The sequence below is a fragment of the Sinocyclocheilus grahami genome, unplaced genomic scaffold (assembly GCF_001515645.1).
Source record: "Sinocyclocheilus grahami isolate Dianchi unplaced genomic scaffold, SAMN03320097.WGS_v1.1 scaffold1181.1, whole genome shotgun sequence".
In the NCBI taxonomy this organism is placed as follows: domain Eukaryota; kingdom Metazoa; phylum Chordata; class Actinopteri; order Cypriniformes; family Cyprinidae; genus Sinocyclocheilus; species Sinocyclocheilus grahami.
The window spans coordinates 317402-333958 of record NW_015506360.1 but is presented as its reverse complement, the minus strand read 5'-3'; the positions used below and the strand labels follow the sequence as shown (position 1 = coordinate 333958).

The following is a 16557-nucleotide window of genomic DNA, read 5'->3' as shown; positions in this document are numbered from 1 at the left end:
CTGAAAGTATGGGATGTCCAGAATAATCAAAGATCTAAATTAATACATAATCGATATTTGTGATCAGTTTTTAATTAGAAATACAGTCTAAATTTAATGATCACTTGAAAATTTGAGTCAGATTAAACACGGAGCTAGCCTAAAATAGAAACTAAATCCTGATAAATTAAGTGAACTTTGCAGAAGCGCAAGTAAAAGACCTACACTGAAAAAAACAATAAATAGATTTACTTAATTTCTATTTTGCAAGTTTTTGCACACATACATTTTAAGTAAAATTTAAGTATTGAATTAAGTAAAATCTACTCAACTAAGTTAGGTCAATTTAACAAAGGAAATAAGTAAATGTAACATGGCCAGTTAGAGTTTGATGAGTAATTTCTACTTAATTATCTTGTTAAATATGCAATACTCAAGCACATTTCCCTCAATTACAGTTTATAATATTTACTCAAACAATGTAGCACTGGAAAACATCCATGCTGTTAAAGCACTTGGTTTACTTGCTAACAAGTAAGCAAGTAGACAGCTTGTTAACTTTTGAAGATAATATGTCCACTCAATAGAATTATTACCCAAATGAACACAGAGACCTCAATACTTGGTACATCATATATGACGGCAACAATCAGTGGATAGTGTACAGAGTATAAATGGGTCATTTTGAGTAGAAAATTAACTCCAGATATCACAAAACAGTAAGTTACTAAACCCAATGACAAAATCAACCATTAAACAGTGTAAATACAACTCGAAAACAGTGAAAACTTTAACCTTTTTAATTATTCATGCCCCAGTGCATGATGGGAAAAACGGGATCATAACTTTGAGATTTACTTAATGAATCTTTGTAAACATAATAAACAATTCCAAGTAAAATATGTTTATAATTTCAAACTTTAATTTCTACAAGCTTAAATTGAGTAGTAATATAAAATTTACTTTATTTTTTTAATTCTTGCCTGAACTAAATTATTTAATGTAGTATTTACTTCACCACAAAATTATTTTTATCGGTGTACACGCATTATACCTTCGGGTTTGTGGATCTATTAATGGATCTATCTGTTGTATGATTATGTATATAACTTATTTAGAAACCAAACCAGATTAAAGTATTGGAAAATTTTAAAGTTTTGTTTGTCCGTTCTTTTTTCATACAATATACTATTATATATATATATATACGTATATATATATAAAAGAAGACGAGAAAGAAAAATGTATTGGATGCATTACTTTGAGTCTGAAGTGGCAATGAGCATTTGTGTTCTACGTTATGTCTGAATAAACAAAGTCTTAGCTGTCATGTTATGTAAACGGGATGAAATTTTCTACACAGAATCCAGGAGAGAAAGAAAGACCCTCAGGAGCTGAAAGAGACTGCAAAGACCCGTAAGGTGTGATTTAAGATGAGGGCAAATATAAATGCTGGATTCTCTTCAAACATTTCACACTGACACCTAGTGAATGTTTTGTATTATCGACAGTTAAATACCGGTGAGTCACACCAGTCACACTTGTTTTGCACACGTCTCTTAAAGGTGACCGTGATTTCACCAAGTACAACATGTTCCTGGATCAATATCCTTGTTGATCCTTGAACAACATTCCTATCAACCAATCAGAATTGAGGGATAACTTTTCAGTAAATATCTGTTTTAGGCTTACAATCAGGGTTAGGTGCTTCTACACCCTTGTTAATCAGCTATCAGTTTACACGGTTTTTAGGAATAAATTATGGGTAGGGTTAGGCTTAGGGGTAGGGATTGGGTTTAGTCTATATTTTTGGACAGTTATGTTGATCCAGGATCAACAAAAGATGTTGATCCAGAAACATGTCTTACTTGGCAAAATCACGGCGACCGTCTCTTTAACACCTGGCAACCACGGGGCACATACAGACACGTTCAATTAGGGCAGGGCAACCTGCGAGAATGAGTGAGAGAATGCAATATTATAATATATATTATATAATTATAATGCAATATTATATAATAATATTTTTTCCTCCCACCAACATGTCCCTTTAGGGCAGGGTTCCTCAAATATTGCCCTGGAGGGCCAATGCGCTGCAGAGTTTAGCTCCAACCCTGATCAAACTCAGCTACCTGTGATTTTCTAATGATCCTGAAGACACAGATTAGCTTGCTCAGGTGTGTTTGATTAGGGTTAGAGCTAAACTCTGCAGGAAAGTGGATCTCGTGGGCCAGATTTGAGGATCCCTGCTTTAGGGGCTCCGTAGTATACATACAGTTAGGGTGATATTAAATGACTTAAAGGGATAGTTCACCCAAAAATGAAAATTATGTCATTAATTAATCACCCTCATGTCGTTCTAAACTCGTAAGACCTCCGTTCATCTTCAGAACACAAATTAAGATATTTTTGATGAATTCTGAGAGCTCTCTGACCCTCCCATAGAAAGCAATGTAATTACCACGATCAAGGTCCAGAAACGTAACAAGGAGATCGGTAAAATAATCCATGTGACATTAGGGGTTCAACCGTACTTTTTTTAGGAAGCAACGAGAATACTTTTTGTGCCTAAAGAAAACAAAAATAACAACTATTCAACAATTCGTCTCCACTGCATCACCCTGGTGCCCTTTTGGAGAGTAAACAGCGTATGCTAGTGTAATGGAGGCCAGCGGTAGGTAGGATATTTGCTAGTGGCTGCAGTCTTTAGCCTCCTTGTTAGTGCGTCCGCCTCCCATGCCGGAGACCCGGATGGGAGTGAGGGTTAGGGGGGTGAGTGTAACGGAGGCCAGCGGTAGGTGCTGTGCAGGTAAACCTCACTCCCCTACTCAAGAGATGTGCTAGTGGCTGCAGTCTTTAGCCTCCTTGTTAGTGCATCCGCCTCCCATGCCGGAGACCAGTGTTCGAGACCTACTCGGAACGAGAATGAGGTGTGGCGGTGAGGACCCGGGAGAGAGGGGTTACACTATTATGTGTCAGCCGGGTGACACAGTTTCTTAAGGGTCAAGATTAAGTTATCTCCTGCGCTCCATTAAGCCATTCCCATAAAAACTCTAGTACAATTATAAAGTAATTATTTTATCACAAATAAATCTTTCAGTGAGTAAAACTGGCTGTGTCTATAGTATTATAGATTACACAATACATTATAATATTATTTTCAAATACATTTTTTATTAAAAAAAAATATTATTGTTTTAAATTATTGTCCCCGGATTAGTAGGGTACTCTTGTAATAAAATAGCAGTGGCTGGGACAGATTTTAAATATCAATTCCACTTAAAAAGAGGAAATCTAATCCTGTTTACATGAAATAAGCCTGCTCCCAAACAGGTTTAAGCTTACAAACCTGTTGCTATGACAGCAAGCCAGGATGAGCTTCGAAGAACCAAATAATCCAAGATCATGCCAAATTGTCAACAATCAAATCCAGCTAACAGAGTTAGCAACGTACGAACAACGCGCCCCTGTTTTATGTGTCTCTGAAATGGCAGAAGCCAGTATTTCAGTGGCTGAGGATCAGTTCAGCTGTTCTATCTGTCTGGATCTACTGAAGCATCCTGTGACCATCCCCTGTGGACACAGTTACTGTATGAACTGCATCACAGACTGCTGGAATCCAGATGATTAGAAGGGAGTTTACAGCTGCCCTCAGTGCAGACAGACATTCACTCCAAGACCTGCTTCAAAACACGAATTTAGTGTTTGCTGAGATGGTGGAGAAACTGAAGAAGACCAAAGTCCAAACAGCTCGCGCTCTCAGTTACGCTTGACCTGGAGATGTGGTGTGTGACGTCTGCACTGGAAGGAAACACACAGCTGTCAAGTCCTGTCTGGTGTGTCTTACATTTTACTGTCAAACTCACTTTGAGCGCCATGAGGAATTTCACTCAGGTAGACGACACAAAGTGACCGATGCCACTGGATGACTGCAGCAGATGATCTGCTCCAAACATGATAAACAACTAGAAATCTACTGTTGTACTGATCGGAAATGCATCTGTATCTGTGTGATGGATGAACATAGAAATCATGACACCGTAGCAGCTGTAGTCGAGAGGACAGAGAAACAGGTATGACCTAAACCAGTGGTGTGTTATAAGCTTCTGGGTTTGTAAAATCATGTCCTATTTGATGTTTGCACAATTTCAGGGTTAAAGGCATATGGAAAATCATTTACTCTATCAACATACAACCATTACTACAATATTTTGAACATTTAATACAATACTATTTATTAAAATCTAGTCACATTAAAATCTCATCACATTTATGCATAGTTTACATTAAATACAATTATACAGTAACAGGTGTGTTTTCTGTATGCTGTACAACAAATACTCAGCCATGCACAAATGTGTTTAACAAATGAGGTTAATGTTAATCATTGATAAATCATCTTTATTTGAGAACTACACTGATAACCTTTTTTTTTTTTTAGGTTTAGAAATGTTGATGTTTCACATGGCCAAATAAAATTTAGACCCTGTTAGGATCGTACAAGTAACATTATCTTTCCAAACTTGTTGGTCTTCTCTTTTTGATTGTATAGTTTTAAAATGAATAACAGATTGGATTGTATGCACTCATTATGTACATCCATATTTCGGAGAACAGTTATTTGATTTTCATACAGAAAACTCTGAAGTAGACACAGAGAAAGTTCCAGGAGAGAATCCAAGAGAGACACAATAATCTGAGAACAATATTCACAATAACAACAAATAATTTCAGTTCCCTTTATGCAATTCAATTTTTGCTTGCTCAAAAATATACATTTTAAAGATATTACAGTATTTATATCATTCTGTTCTTCTGATATTTGGATCTGCTTTTCATCATTACCTGTAATGTAAAATATAAATATATGTGACTATCCAAACATTGTTTTTTTCCCTCATCAAAGTAAACGACTTCAGCATGATTCAACATAAGAAGAAAAAATACCCTTAATCTGAAAGATGATGGCAGGTGTTTCCAGTTTGAACTTTATTCATTTTAACTGTCATAGCAATAGTTAGCAGTTGTTCTGGGTTTTCAACATATACAGTATATTTTTAAAGCTTTTTAAAACAAATTTAATTAATCAAATAAAGCCACATCATAACCACCGTTTTAATGTGGGGGAAAAAAATTACTGATACATTTAGGCTGTGATTAGTGTTACCAGACCTTCGCAGAAAAATCTAACATTTCTAAAAGGCAATGTTATACACCTAATGCAATGTATACGCATATACATAGATGATGTTTAATGTTCAATGTACAGAGAAGTTTAAAGGGGTGGTTGATTGCGATTTCACTTTTTTAACGTTAGTTAGTGTGTAATGTTGCTGTTTGAGCATAAACAATATCTGAAAAGTTACGAAGCTGAAAGTTCAATGCAAATGGAGATATCGTCTTTTAAAATTCTGGCAGTTTAATGCCTACAAAAACGGCTGGTAGGGACTACAACGAGTTACTTCCTGGGTTCGTGACATCACAAACCCAGATAAACCCCGCCCTCGGGAAAAGGCAGCAAAGGGGGCGATGCCATGCTGCGCTGCTTTAGAGAAGAGGAAGAGAAAACTAGGGGTGCACGTCAAAATCTATTCATATATAAATCGCGATTCTGTCTTCTAACGATTCTAATGGATTCACAAGTTTCAAAATCAATGTTCTTTAAAGCTTTAATCAGGATAAAACCGTATATTAAAAGCTAACATAAGCAGTAGCATTTACAAATAACAGCACATCTAAAAGTATGAGACAAGAACAAACAAAAACATAGGCCTACCATTAAAAGCCGTGCTTGCACCGGTTCTGCATGATCCTCTTCAATAATATCCTCTGTTTCTCAATCGGGCTCAAACTGATAAGCGATATTAACGACGCCGTTGTTTACAATACAACCGGAGCACATGCCGCTGAGATGAGGGGCGGGATGTTTAGAGCGCACTAGAGGCGGTTTAGCCAATCACAACACACTGGGCTAGCTAACCAATCAGAGCCCATCGCCTATTTCTGAGGGCGGGGCTTCATAAAAACAGGAAAAGATCAGCCCGTTTCTCAGAGAAGGGACAGAGCGGTGTGGAATAAAGGTAAATTATGTGAAAAAAAATGCGTTTTTTTTAAACGAAGCATTAACACATGTTAGACTGCACCCCATAAACACAATCAAGCCTAGAAAAAAACCAGTGAACCACCCCTTTAAGTCGAACTAATTTGCATAGCACACTACTCCCACTCTGAGGTCCCAAGCCTCTACATTCTGGAGCTAGAAATTGGTTCTTTACTTTGTGAGCTCCAGCCAAGCCAATATTAATACATTTAATATTCCACTCAGTTTACATTTTAATTTCTATATTTTTTTATGTTTTTTTATTGTAATCTAAAAAGTTTCAAATTAGAATCACAGTCTGCTTTCAGCCAACAGCAGACAATAAGATACAAAATGGCTCAGCTTTTATCAACATGCTTCTTAGTTTTGATATCGGTGCAACTGGTGAGTATTTGATTTCATAATTATTTGAATGTGTATAATCTCTTTCTTTAATAAGTGCTGTAAGCGCTATATGTGAAGTGTGCTGATACACATCCTCTTATTATTTTTGTAGGTCAAATCCTCTGGTGTGTTTGAGTTGAAAGTGCACTCTTTCACAACCACCACCAGCAATGTGTGTAAACAGTCCAGAGACTGTCAGGTATATTTCCGTGTTTGCCTGAACTACACACAGGACGTCATATCATATAGACTGGCATGTTCTAATGGCACTGGACTGACAGGAACACTGAGCACAAACCAGAGCTCCATCTCCACTAGTGCACCAATAACTGTGCCCTTTAACTTAAAGAGACTGGTGAGTAGCTCAAGAGTGAACATTAAAGGGGTGGTTGATTATGATTTCACTTTTTTAACATTAGTTAGTGTGTAATGTTGCTGTTAAAGCATAAAAAATGTCTGCAAAGTTATGATGCTCAAAGTTCAATGCAAAGGGAGATATGACTACAAAAAAAGGCTGGTAGGGACTACAACGAGCTTCTTCCTGGGTTTGTGACATCACTAACCCCGATGCTTACATAAACCCTGCCCCCGGGAACATGCAATGGTAAGGGGGCGTGATGTTTCCGGACAACATGCACTAGGAGGCAGCTAGTGAATCACTACACACTGGGCTAGCTAACCAATCTGAGCCCATTGCGTATTTCTGAGGGAGGGGCTTCACAGAAACAGGAACTCAACAGACCATTTGACGAGAATGGAAACAGAGGCGTAGAATAAAGGTAAAATATGTGAAAATAATGTTTTTTTTAAACGAAGCATGAACACGTTACACTGCACCCCTGTACAAAATAAAGCCTTCGAAAAAAGCTGATCAACCTTCAAACAAATATGCCAACTTAATGCTATGAAAACATACAGTGCTTAACAATTTATTAGACCACCTGTCATAATATAGAAAACACAAATATTTTAGGAATCTGTCAAAATATGGTTTAAATCTAAAAATGTTATTGTCATTTATTGGGCAAATAACAAACCGAAACAACTAAATAGTATTTATTCACATAATAACAAAAATGGCCTCCTTTCCAGTTGATAACAGCTTACATGCTTGCTGGCATTGTTTATGTACTTTTTGACTAATTGGGTATCTGAATAAAAAAACACTATAAAGCACTTGACTATTTTTTCTGCCTTTCTTTCATAGATAACAGCAATAATTATTTTATAGCATCAGAAATAGCCTACTAATGTTACTGAAGAGCTTACGCATATTGGAGGACTAACCAATACAGAAAGCTAAAAAATGATTTTGGTAATTACCAATACTGTTAGTTAAGAGCAGCAGTGGCACAAACCTTACATAAATTTGTTTTAATAAAGTTGTTAATCACTGTAGGTTATATAATGAATATAATTTAAATCTATAGATCAAAAATTTAAATAATAAAGATAATAAAGACGAATAAAATCACAGTAATGTTCTGCAGGAACACACGTCGCATGCACTTTGATCACAGTCAGTCTCCTCTTACTGTCATTTATTCATCCTGTAAAAGCGTCTGACATTTATATTCAGACAATTACACGCTGCTGTCCCTTCACAGTTCCTACTCTCATAAATTACTTGCACTGCATGTTGACTTTTAAACCTAAATTTAATGTTCAACAACAGATATTTCAGCACAGTGAATGTTTTTTTTTTTCCCTTTCTCTTTGGAGTGTTACAAGCTGTTCGTGCATAGATAAGATCCCTAAAGTTCCAAAGACTAAAGTCTCAAACCCAAAGCGATATTCTTTATAAAAGTTAAGACTTGTCCACGCCCTCCTAAAATGCCTAGTTTAAACACGCCCCCACATATCTACATCACTGTGTGGGAAGATTTGCATAACACCGCCCAAATGTTCACGCAAAGAAAGAAGGCGTAACTTTTATTCTCACTGTAGTATTGTTGTTGCTGCCGCCGCCATGTTGTGAAGACGCTGTGTGTTTCGTTGTGAAAGCGAAACTACTTTGTTTGGGCTTCCAAAAGAGGACACAACTAGAAATCAGTGGTTAAGTTGTATTTACAACACTGTTCCAGAACAGTTCAACCCAAATATTCAGATATGTGCAGCACATTTTATGGAGGACTGTTTCCTGATCCTGCAGAGTAGTCTGTGCACAAAGGCTGTTTCTATTAAGTGGGGCAGTTCCAACTTTGCAAGGACAGTCTGGCGCTTCTGACTCACAGCCTGTAAGTACTTTTTTAATATTTAAAGAATTTACCACTGACGATTCAAACATGAGTTTTGAGCAGTGTAGAGTAGCACTTGTTGTTTGTCGTTTCTCCGATCACAAATGCAGACATGGTTTTATGTTTACACGGCGCGATACGCAACGCAACGCGTAAAAAGACAGTATAAGTCATTATAATCAGTAATTATGTCCACACTCGATGCAACAAATGCCTCGTTTCTAATGGGTTTTATTAGTTTTGTCTCGTCGTGCCGGGACTCGGCATCACAATATGGTAAGGGGCGTAACATTTCCGTCACACGCTTGAAGTATTCAGCCAATCACAACGTACTGGATAGCTGGCCAATCAGTGTACACCTTGCTTTTCAGACCGATGAGCTTTGTAAAAATCAACACGTTTCAGAAAGGCGGGGCATAGAGGAGCAACAATAATGTACATTATGTGGAAAAGAATGTGTTTTTTGAACCTTAAACCGCATAAACACATTGCATTACACCAAATAATATGTTGTACAAATAATGTTCTTTTTAGCAGTGTCATATGACCACATTAAGCCATGTGCCCGCTGCGCCGGTGCTCTTTCAGTGAAGATTTCAATGTAACGCAGACTGTTAGGGCAGGCCTTTATGCAAAAATGGAAAGGCTTGTGTGAATTTGTGACATTTACAGATAAGGATAAGACCTTTAACTGAAAGTTTTTTGGGCACACACGTATCTGTCAAAGCGCCTGACAGGGCAAGCCATTACGCTAATGCATCAGATTGAAGCTTAAAATAAAGATTTCTCATGTTTTGGGCAGCTTGGATCATGTACTTTTCCTGCAGGAGCTCATTCTGTTTCCTCCACTGTTTTTAGATGCATTTTGTCCATAGAAATGCATTATTCAGTGCTGTAATTTGATGCGACAATGAGAATCGTTGTCGATGATTTTCATTATCGATAATAATCGATTTTATCGAGTAGTTGTTGCAGCCCTAATATCAAGCCACAAAAAGACCAAAAATAAATAAGAGAAAGGTAAAGAAAGTTATCACTGGATTTATAACCTACATTACTACAAGCCAAATGAAGCGTGCAAGTGATATACTGGACAGAAAGCCAAGCTTCATTTGTCTCTAATCACGTGATTCTCTGAAACATATGGAACTTTAGCGAAAATTGCGCTGTGTTCTTGACACATGCATTGAAGCCCGGCGGTGTCATAAAGTGAAGTAACGCTACTAAAGTGAAGTTAGTTATTCTCAGTGTTGGGGTAATGCATTACAAGTAACGCGAGTTACGTAATCAGATTACTTTTTTTAAGTAACTAGTAAAGTAACGCATTACTTTTTCATTTAGAAGGAAATATCTGAGTTACTTATTCAAATAAGTAACTCCAGTTACTTTGTTTCCATGTATTGACTGGCAGCTCTGGTGTTGCCATGTTGAGAGAAATCAGGAGTAAGTGCAGAGCGTTGTGTGTGAACATAATCTTACTGTAGTTCTAGACTAAATATGAACATGTGTTTACTCATCTCACCTGCACAAAAACAGATTCAGTATTCCTCAAAATGAATAAAAACAGACAAATGCAAACTCAGAATATTATACAAACCTGCAATAATTAAATGTTAAATAAGACAAATATAATTTATGTATTTAATCCCATTTTATTAACCAATGTCTTTGCTACTGACCTTCGATGATCCAGTTCAACCGTACCAATAATCAAAAATGACACATTTGTGTTTGATTTTAGTTATTGCTGAATAGTGCTGAACTTTCTTCTCCTGTGTCATATTTTTCATGCGATTTGTTTGCGCTGCACCCTCTACTGTATAGACGTGAATTTACATTTCCTTCAGCCTGAGGCGTATTCATTTAACTTTTCTTATGAAAGGGATTTTATGTTTGTAAAAGAAGAACTTTTTTATATTAAAAACAAACAAGCAAGCCCTGTCCAAATTTAAAAAGTAACTCAAAAGTAACGTAACGCATTACTTTCCATAAAAAGTAACTAAGTAACGTAATTAGTTACTTTTTTTTAGGGAATAACGCAATATTGTAATGCATTACTTTTAAAAGTAACTTTCCCCAACACTGGTTATTCTTACCTGTGACACTAAAATGAGGCACTTATGCTCCCGTGATTCACCTCAGATTATGAGGGTCACCCAAGCGTTGCACGCATCTTTGGTGGGCGTGTCTAATTCATCTTTCAAATAGAGTTGCGGAACTACAGCGTCACTTTGTAGGCAGATCGGCTGTTAGCATCACACTGGTTCCCTTGACAAAAAGGATTTTCCATAGGCTTTTGGATTATCGCAAAAAATAAACTCTGTGTTCAACCATAGCTCATGAAATTTACACGTTTTGTCCATCGAGATAATCTTCACAAAATAATATAACTTTATGAATTTTGAAGCCTAAATACAAGCGCCAGAACTAAAAAGCTAACATTAGGCTATAAACGAACTACAGCACATGCTTGCTCGCCTTCAACGTCACCACCACCATGCTTCCGACAACTTTTAAACTTATTTTTAGAAACATTTTCCATGATAATTCTTTACTCTGTGAATGAATTTTAATCCACATTACGTTATATTAAAAAACAAAAACATGTTTATACGTGCTCTTTTAGATTATTTTTCTTTGTGTAATAAATCATTTTTATTTTGCTTTACAGTTATGAACGTTTAAAAATACATGTTTTTATAATTGTGCCTTCAGATTATTATCATAATGCACATTTGAAGGATTGTATGGCGCGCATGCATATCCCTGCTTAGCGCGCTTACCTTCTCTGAAGCGTAAACTTCTTTGAAACCTAGCTATCTGTCAATTTCCAGCCTCATGTCCTTTTTTCACAGAGGGGCGAGAATCATTATAAGTCTGGGCTTGTAAAGTGTTGCAGCCTACATGCTGGTCTACTTAGCGGAGTTGTCAGGGCTAGCATGAGGGACAAAGTCTATGAAGTGTCGGTAAAGTCAGGGAGGAAAGAATAAATTATAATAATTAGTTATACGTGTTGAATGTGTTCAACTGAATTCATATATAAAAAACTTTATATACTTTATATTAAACTTTATATTAACATAGTGATGTAGACATGTGGGGGCGTGTTTAAACGAGTTAATTGTTAATCACTTAAAATTATTATAATAATAACATCAATAAATGATGACCAATAGCATCAGTAAAGTTATTTTCCCAACAGTAACTATTTTTTCAAGTTTGTTTTCTTCATATATTTTCTCCTGTTTTTATTTTATTTTATTTTGTTTTCTATTTTTTTAACTGGGAGCTGATCAGAGATAAATAAATGCACTATAGCAAGCAGTATCTTCAAATGTAAAAAAATACATAAGTAAAAAACTGACACATTCTCATAAAATAGTTTTATTAAAATAAATTATATTCTGTCAACAATTAACATGAATCTTGCCATGACACAGGTCTCTACAGGGGATGAAGGCATTATGTATTATTAATTACTATTAATTGGTTATTCTACAATTGATTGAACTACAAATGAGAAAACACTACAATCGAAAAAACACTATGAATTGATAAACTAATCCAAAAACTGCAAGAACACAAGGCTGTAAAAGCGGGTTAGTATGAGTTCCTGTTCGGCGTGATGATGTTTAAAAGGGTCATCGGATGCAAAATTCACTTTTGTTGTTGTTTGAAGTGTGTGTACACATCCATCTTATAATGATAAAAATCCACCAAGAGTTTTTTTTAAATCCCTATTTTAAAATCCCCTCTCTCAAATCAGGCTGTTCTGAGATTCCTGTCAGAATGACGTAGTTCTGCACAGGCCGCTCCCACCATAGTTGATTGACAAGTCTGTCTTATCTTAAGACCCGCCCTGAGTGAGCTGAGAGCTGTCCGCCATTGTGTCGACTCCGGTGCAGGGGAAGACAAGAATGTCTCCGATTAAGTGATTGAGGTGTTTTGTTGCTAGACGTAATAATGAACATAGCAGTCGTCATTTACTCCCGACATCTGAGCCGCTGAAGATGCAGAGGTTACGTTACTTTCGTTTTTGAATGTCTAAATGTGTTTAAGTTCGCGCGAATCATTCATGATCCAGCTTCATTTACAGAAGAAGTGAGTATAAGGTTTTTTTTTATGAATCTTTGCAAATCGCCTTTCCTAATATGTGCTAGTTAGCAAGTTTCGCGGCTGAAGTTTACAGTCTGCTCGTCACCCCACGGAAAAGAGGGGCGGGGTCAGCTGAGCTCATTAGCATTTAAAGCAACACGGACTAGAACGGCGTGCTGAAAACAGAGCTGATTTTGACAGGGTAAAAAGGGTGTTACACTGAGAAATTTTAACCAAAGTAGATTATAGACTTTTCATTAGGACCCTAAAGAATCATATCAACTTGTGGTAAATGGGCATCCAAAAGCAACACGGACTAGAACGGCGTGCTGAAAACAGAGCTGATTTTGACAGGGTAAAAAGGGTGTTACATTGAGAAATTTTAACCAAAGTAGATTATAGACTTTTCATTAGGACCCTAAAGAATCATATCAACTTGTGGAAAATGGGCATCCGATGACTCCTTTAATGTCTCCGACAGTGCCTGTAGTCCCATTTAGCAACTTGTTAGCAACCGTCTTTTTTAAGAAACATAACAGCTTTAAAAAAATCACGAGTAGGGTGTAACTGGTGTGTTTTATGTCATAGAATAAAACGTGAAAATATCTTGAGCGTGTGTGAACCATGGACCTTATTTAAGGGATTTAACCAAAATCCCATTCAAAAAACCCATTGACTCTGGGACTATGGAACCGGAAGTGCTAAAATGCTAACTCGCTTCCAGGTTTTCAACATCATAGTTTCACCACTCACTGTCATTACAGGAAACAATCTCAGTGATAATTGAAGCATGGAATGCAGAGTCCTCCAATGATCAGCCAACAGGTATGGCCTATTTTTGCGTTTTATTTAAATACCAATTTTTAAAATTTATTCATTATGATTTATTTGCAGAGAATCTGAACAATATGATTGGCCACTTCGCCACAAAAATAAATCTTACTATTGGTCAGAAATGGTCCCAGGATGTGCATTTCGGAGAGCAAAGGGAGCTACGCTTTTCCTACCGTACAGTGTGTGATGAATTCTACTATGGCGATGACTGCTCTGATTTCTGCCGTTCACGGGATGACCCGTTCGGTCACTTTACCTGTGACGACGCTGGCAACAGAGTTTGCTTGCCTGGATGGAAAGGCGAATACTGTGCAGAGCGTAAGCACTTTTATATATATCTAGCGCGTAGCGTTAGTTCTGGCAGGTAACATTAGTCAAGCTCGTATCAGCTGACTCTCAGCTGATCCCCATCAACCTATGGGAATACAACACCTATCTAAGCATTCATATATAAGGTCCCTCAGTATTATCAGCAGTTTTCGCATTGCTCAATAGCTAATTATCCTCCTCCATCCCCAGCTCCTCCTCTGTCAGTCAGGATTCAGCCTTCTGATTCTCCTTTGAATCAGACTAATTCTAAAATGTGTACATAACGTTATTGAACTTTAACGATATCTGCAATACATTTATGTTGGTTTTGTTCTGTTTACCCTGGGGGGGGGTATCACTGCTCTCCCTGCTCTCATCATGCTAGGCTGCATGGATGCGCAGGGAGTTCTTGCCCAGATCAGAACCATACCGCCAATCCAAACTGTATGCTAATTGTCAATCATCTTTGACGATAGTGGTCCTGACAGAAATATAAATATATTATAAATTATATATATAAAACATTTTTTGCATCTTTTTGTATTTTTGAATATGATGCACATTTATTCTAATTTCCTGATTTCTCTCCCTCTCATTTTTAACAGCTATCTGCTTATCTGGATGTAGTGAGGAACATGGTTATTGTGAGGCCCCCGGTCAGTGCAAGTGCTTCCTCGGGTGGCAGGGCCCCCGCTGTGATGAGTGCTTACTTTACCCAGGGTGCCTACACGGCACCTGCAAACATCCCTGGCAGTGCATTTGTAAGGAGGGATGGGGTGGCCTGTTATGCAACATGGATCTTAATGTCTAAATTCATATATTCAGTGTTTTCCTGGTTAAGCATTTTAATCGGGGGAGAAACCACCTGAAAAAAAACAAACATGTTTTGAAATATGGTGTCCTGTTAACAACAGACAGTGTTTATGCCATTAAAAATTAATAATAAACAAATAAATAAATACAACTGAAAATTGTGTGCATCTTTATGCTCGTAAGGGCTAGACTGATATCAAGTGGACATTTCAACAGCAAATGTGCTTTAAAAACAGAGGAGTCATCATACCCTTCACAGCCCAAGCGTATTATGTTATCATGACTTCTGCTGGTAGATGCCTGAACTGACAGCAAAGAGCATCTTTCTCCATTGATAGTCATTCAATCAAAAATATCTCAGTAGTCTGACTGCATGTTTGCAAGCAACATATAGATCATGAATGTTTCACTTTTAATATACAAGATACTTTGCCAGTGACCTTTTTAAGGGCTCCTTTAAAGTGTGAAATGGCTTTGGATTGAGTGTGCTCCCATGGAGCCACTAGCATATCATGAATGTTTAGGAAATTAGAACTTCGTAAAAACAACTATTTCATTCTACGCAATAATTTACTACTCTCACAAAATAGTTTGACTTCAAATTACACCACACAGACACCTTTTGAGCAAATCCATTTTGTTTTATTAAGTTTTTTTTACTCATAACAGTAAGAGTCAATTCTAACAATAATAAATGTGCAGAAAACAAGTCTTTTAGAATGCAGCACAATATCTTACAGCAACTATAAGCAAAGGGCAGGTGTAAGATTCCATGGAGGGCGTTAAGCATCCAAGCAAGTGCTTTCAGCAGGCAGGACCACCTGTGGTTTCGCCGTCTGCAACGGCCGACCAGCTTTTAGGCATTGCGTTTAGTGAAAGAAAGTGACGCTTTGGTTTAATAGCTCTTGTGCAGCAATCTCAAATGAGTAAAACGCTGACCTCAGCGGAGGATTTGACAGTTACATTCATTTTGTTTTTGTTTTTTTGTTGTGTGTGTGGTTGGTGTCCTTTCCCTGCTGAAGGCACATTACCAAGTAACAAAGCAACTCTTCTGTTGTCGTGTGTTAAGTGGACATCTTTTGCTAGCATCTAGAGTCGGTTTGAAGGCCTTTTTAATAATTGTACTGTTCTTACGGTTATACTCAGATGGATTATCGATGAACGTGCCTCAATTCAGGCTCAGATATCGATCGAGATACTTGATTTACACTATGCTGTAACAATGATAGTTACGGTACTGTGAGAAATTAACTTATCTACGTACTTATCTATTATGAGAATTTGACTCTGTTCATTTTTATTCTTCATGCAGTTATTTATGTCCATCATATGACAAATACTGTGTTTTTGAAGGTGTAGTATCTATTTGTAAACAAAACCGAATTCCCCACAGTGGAAATTATGAATTTTTGAGACTCTCGGTATGGACTCTGCGCTTACAATCTAGTTTGACTAGAAGCCAGAACTAAAGATAGAGAAAACGACATACATTGAATTATTTTGCTGGATGTTTTGTGCCGTATCGGCTTTCGATTCGCTTTTCAATTCAAGGTGCATCTTTTGTAAACCTTCAGATAAATTTCGAGGAAAGAAAATCAAGGTGTGAATCACAAAAAAATATCTCTTGGTCTACTAACATGCCAGAACGGTGTTAAGTCAGACATGAAAATTAAAATTTTTCTACTAATCCAGCTTGAGAGTAAAAATGCCATCCTGTCTGACATAATGATGTAGTTCACTCAAATTCTACACATCATGTGGAAGGACATTCGGTTTCACCCCAGTAAAACCCTACCATCATGGACG

The 16557-nt window shown here is 37.1% G+C and overlaps 1 protein-coding gene across 1 annotated transcript; it reads left to right on the top strand.

Moving 5' to 3' along the window:
• The first annotated feature begins 6220 nt into the window (after positions 1-6220).
• LOC107567695 (delta-like protein C) lies at positions 6221-14897 on the top strand. Its single transcript, XM_016253417.1, has 5 exons — positions 6221-6463; positions 6576-6818; positions 13560-13620; positions 13690-13947; positions 14544-14897. Exons 1-5 carry the CDS (start codon positions 6332-6334, stop codon positions 14747-14749), a joined length of 900 nt encoding a protein of 299 aa, XP_016108903.1. The 5' UTR covers positions 6221-6331; the 3' UTR covers positions 14750-14897.
• Positions 14898-16557: the final 1660 nt, after the last annotated feature.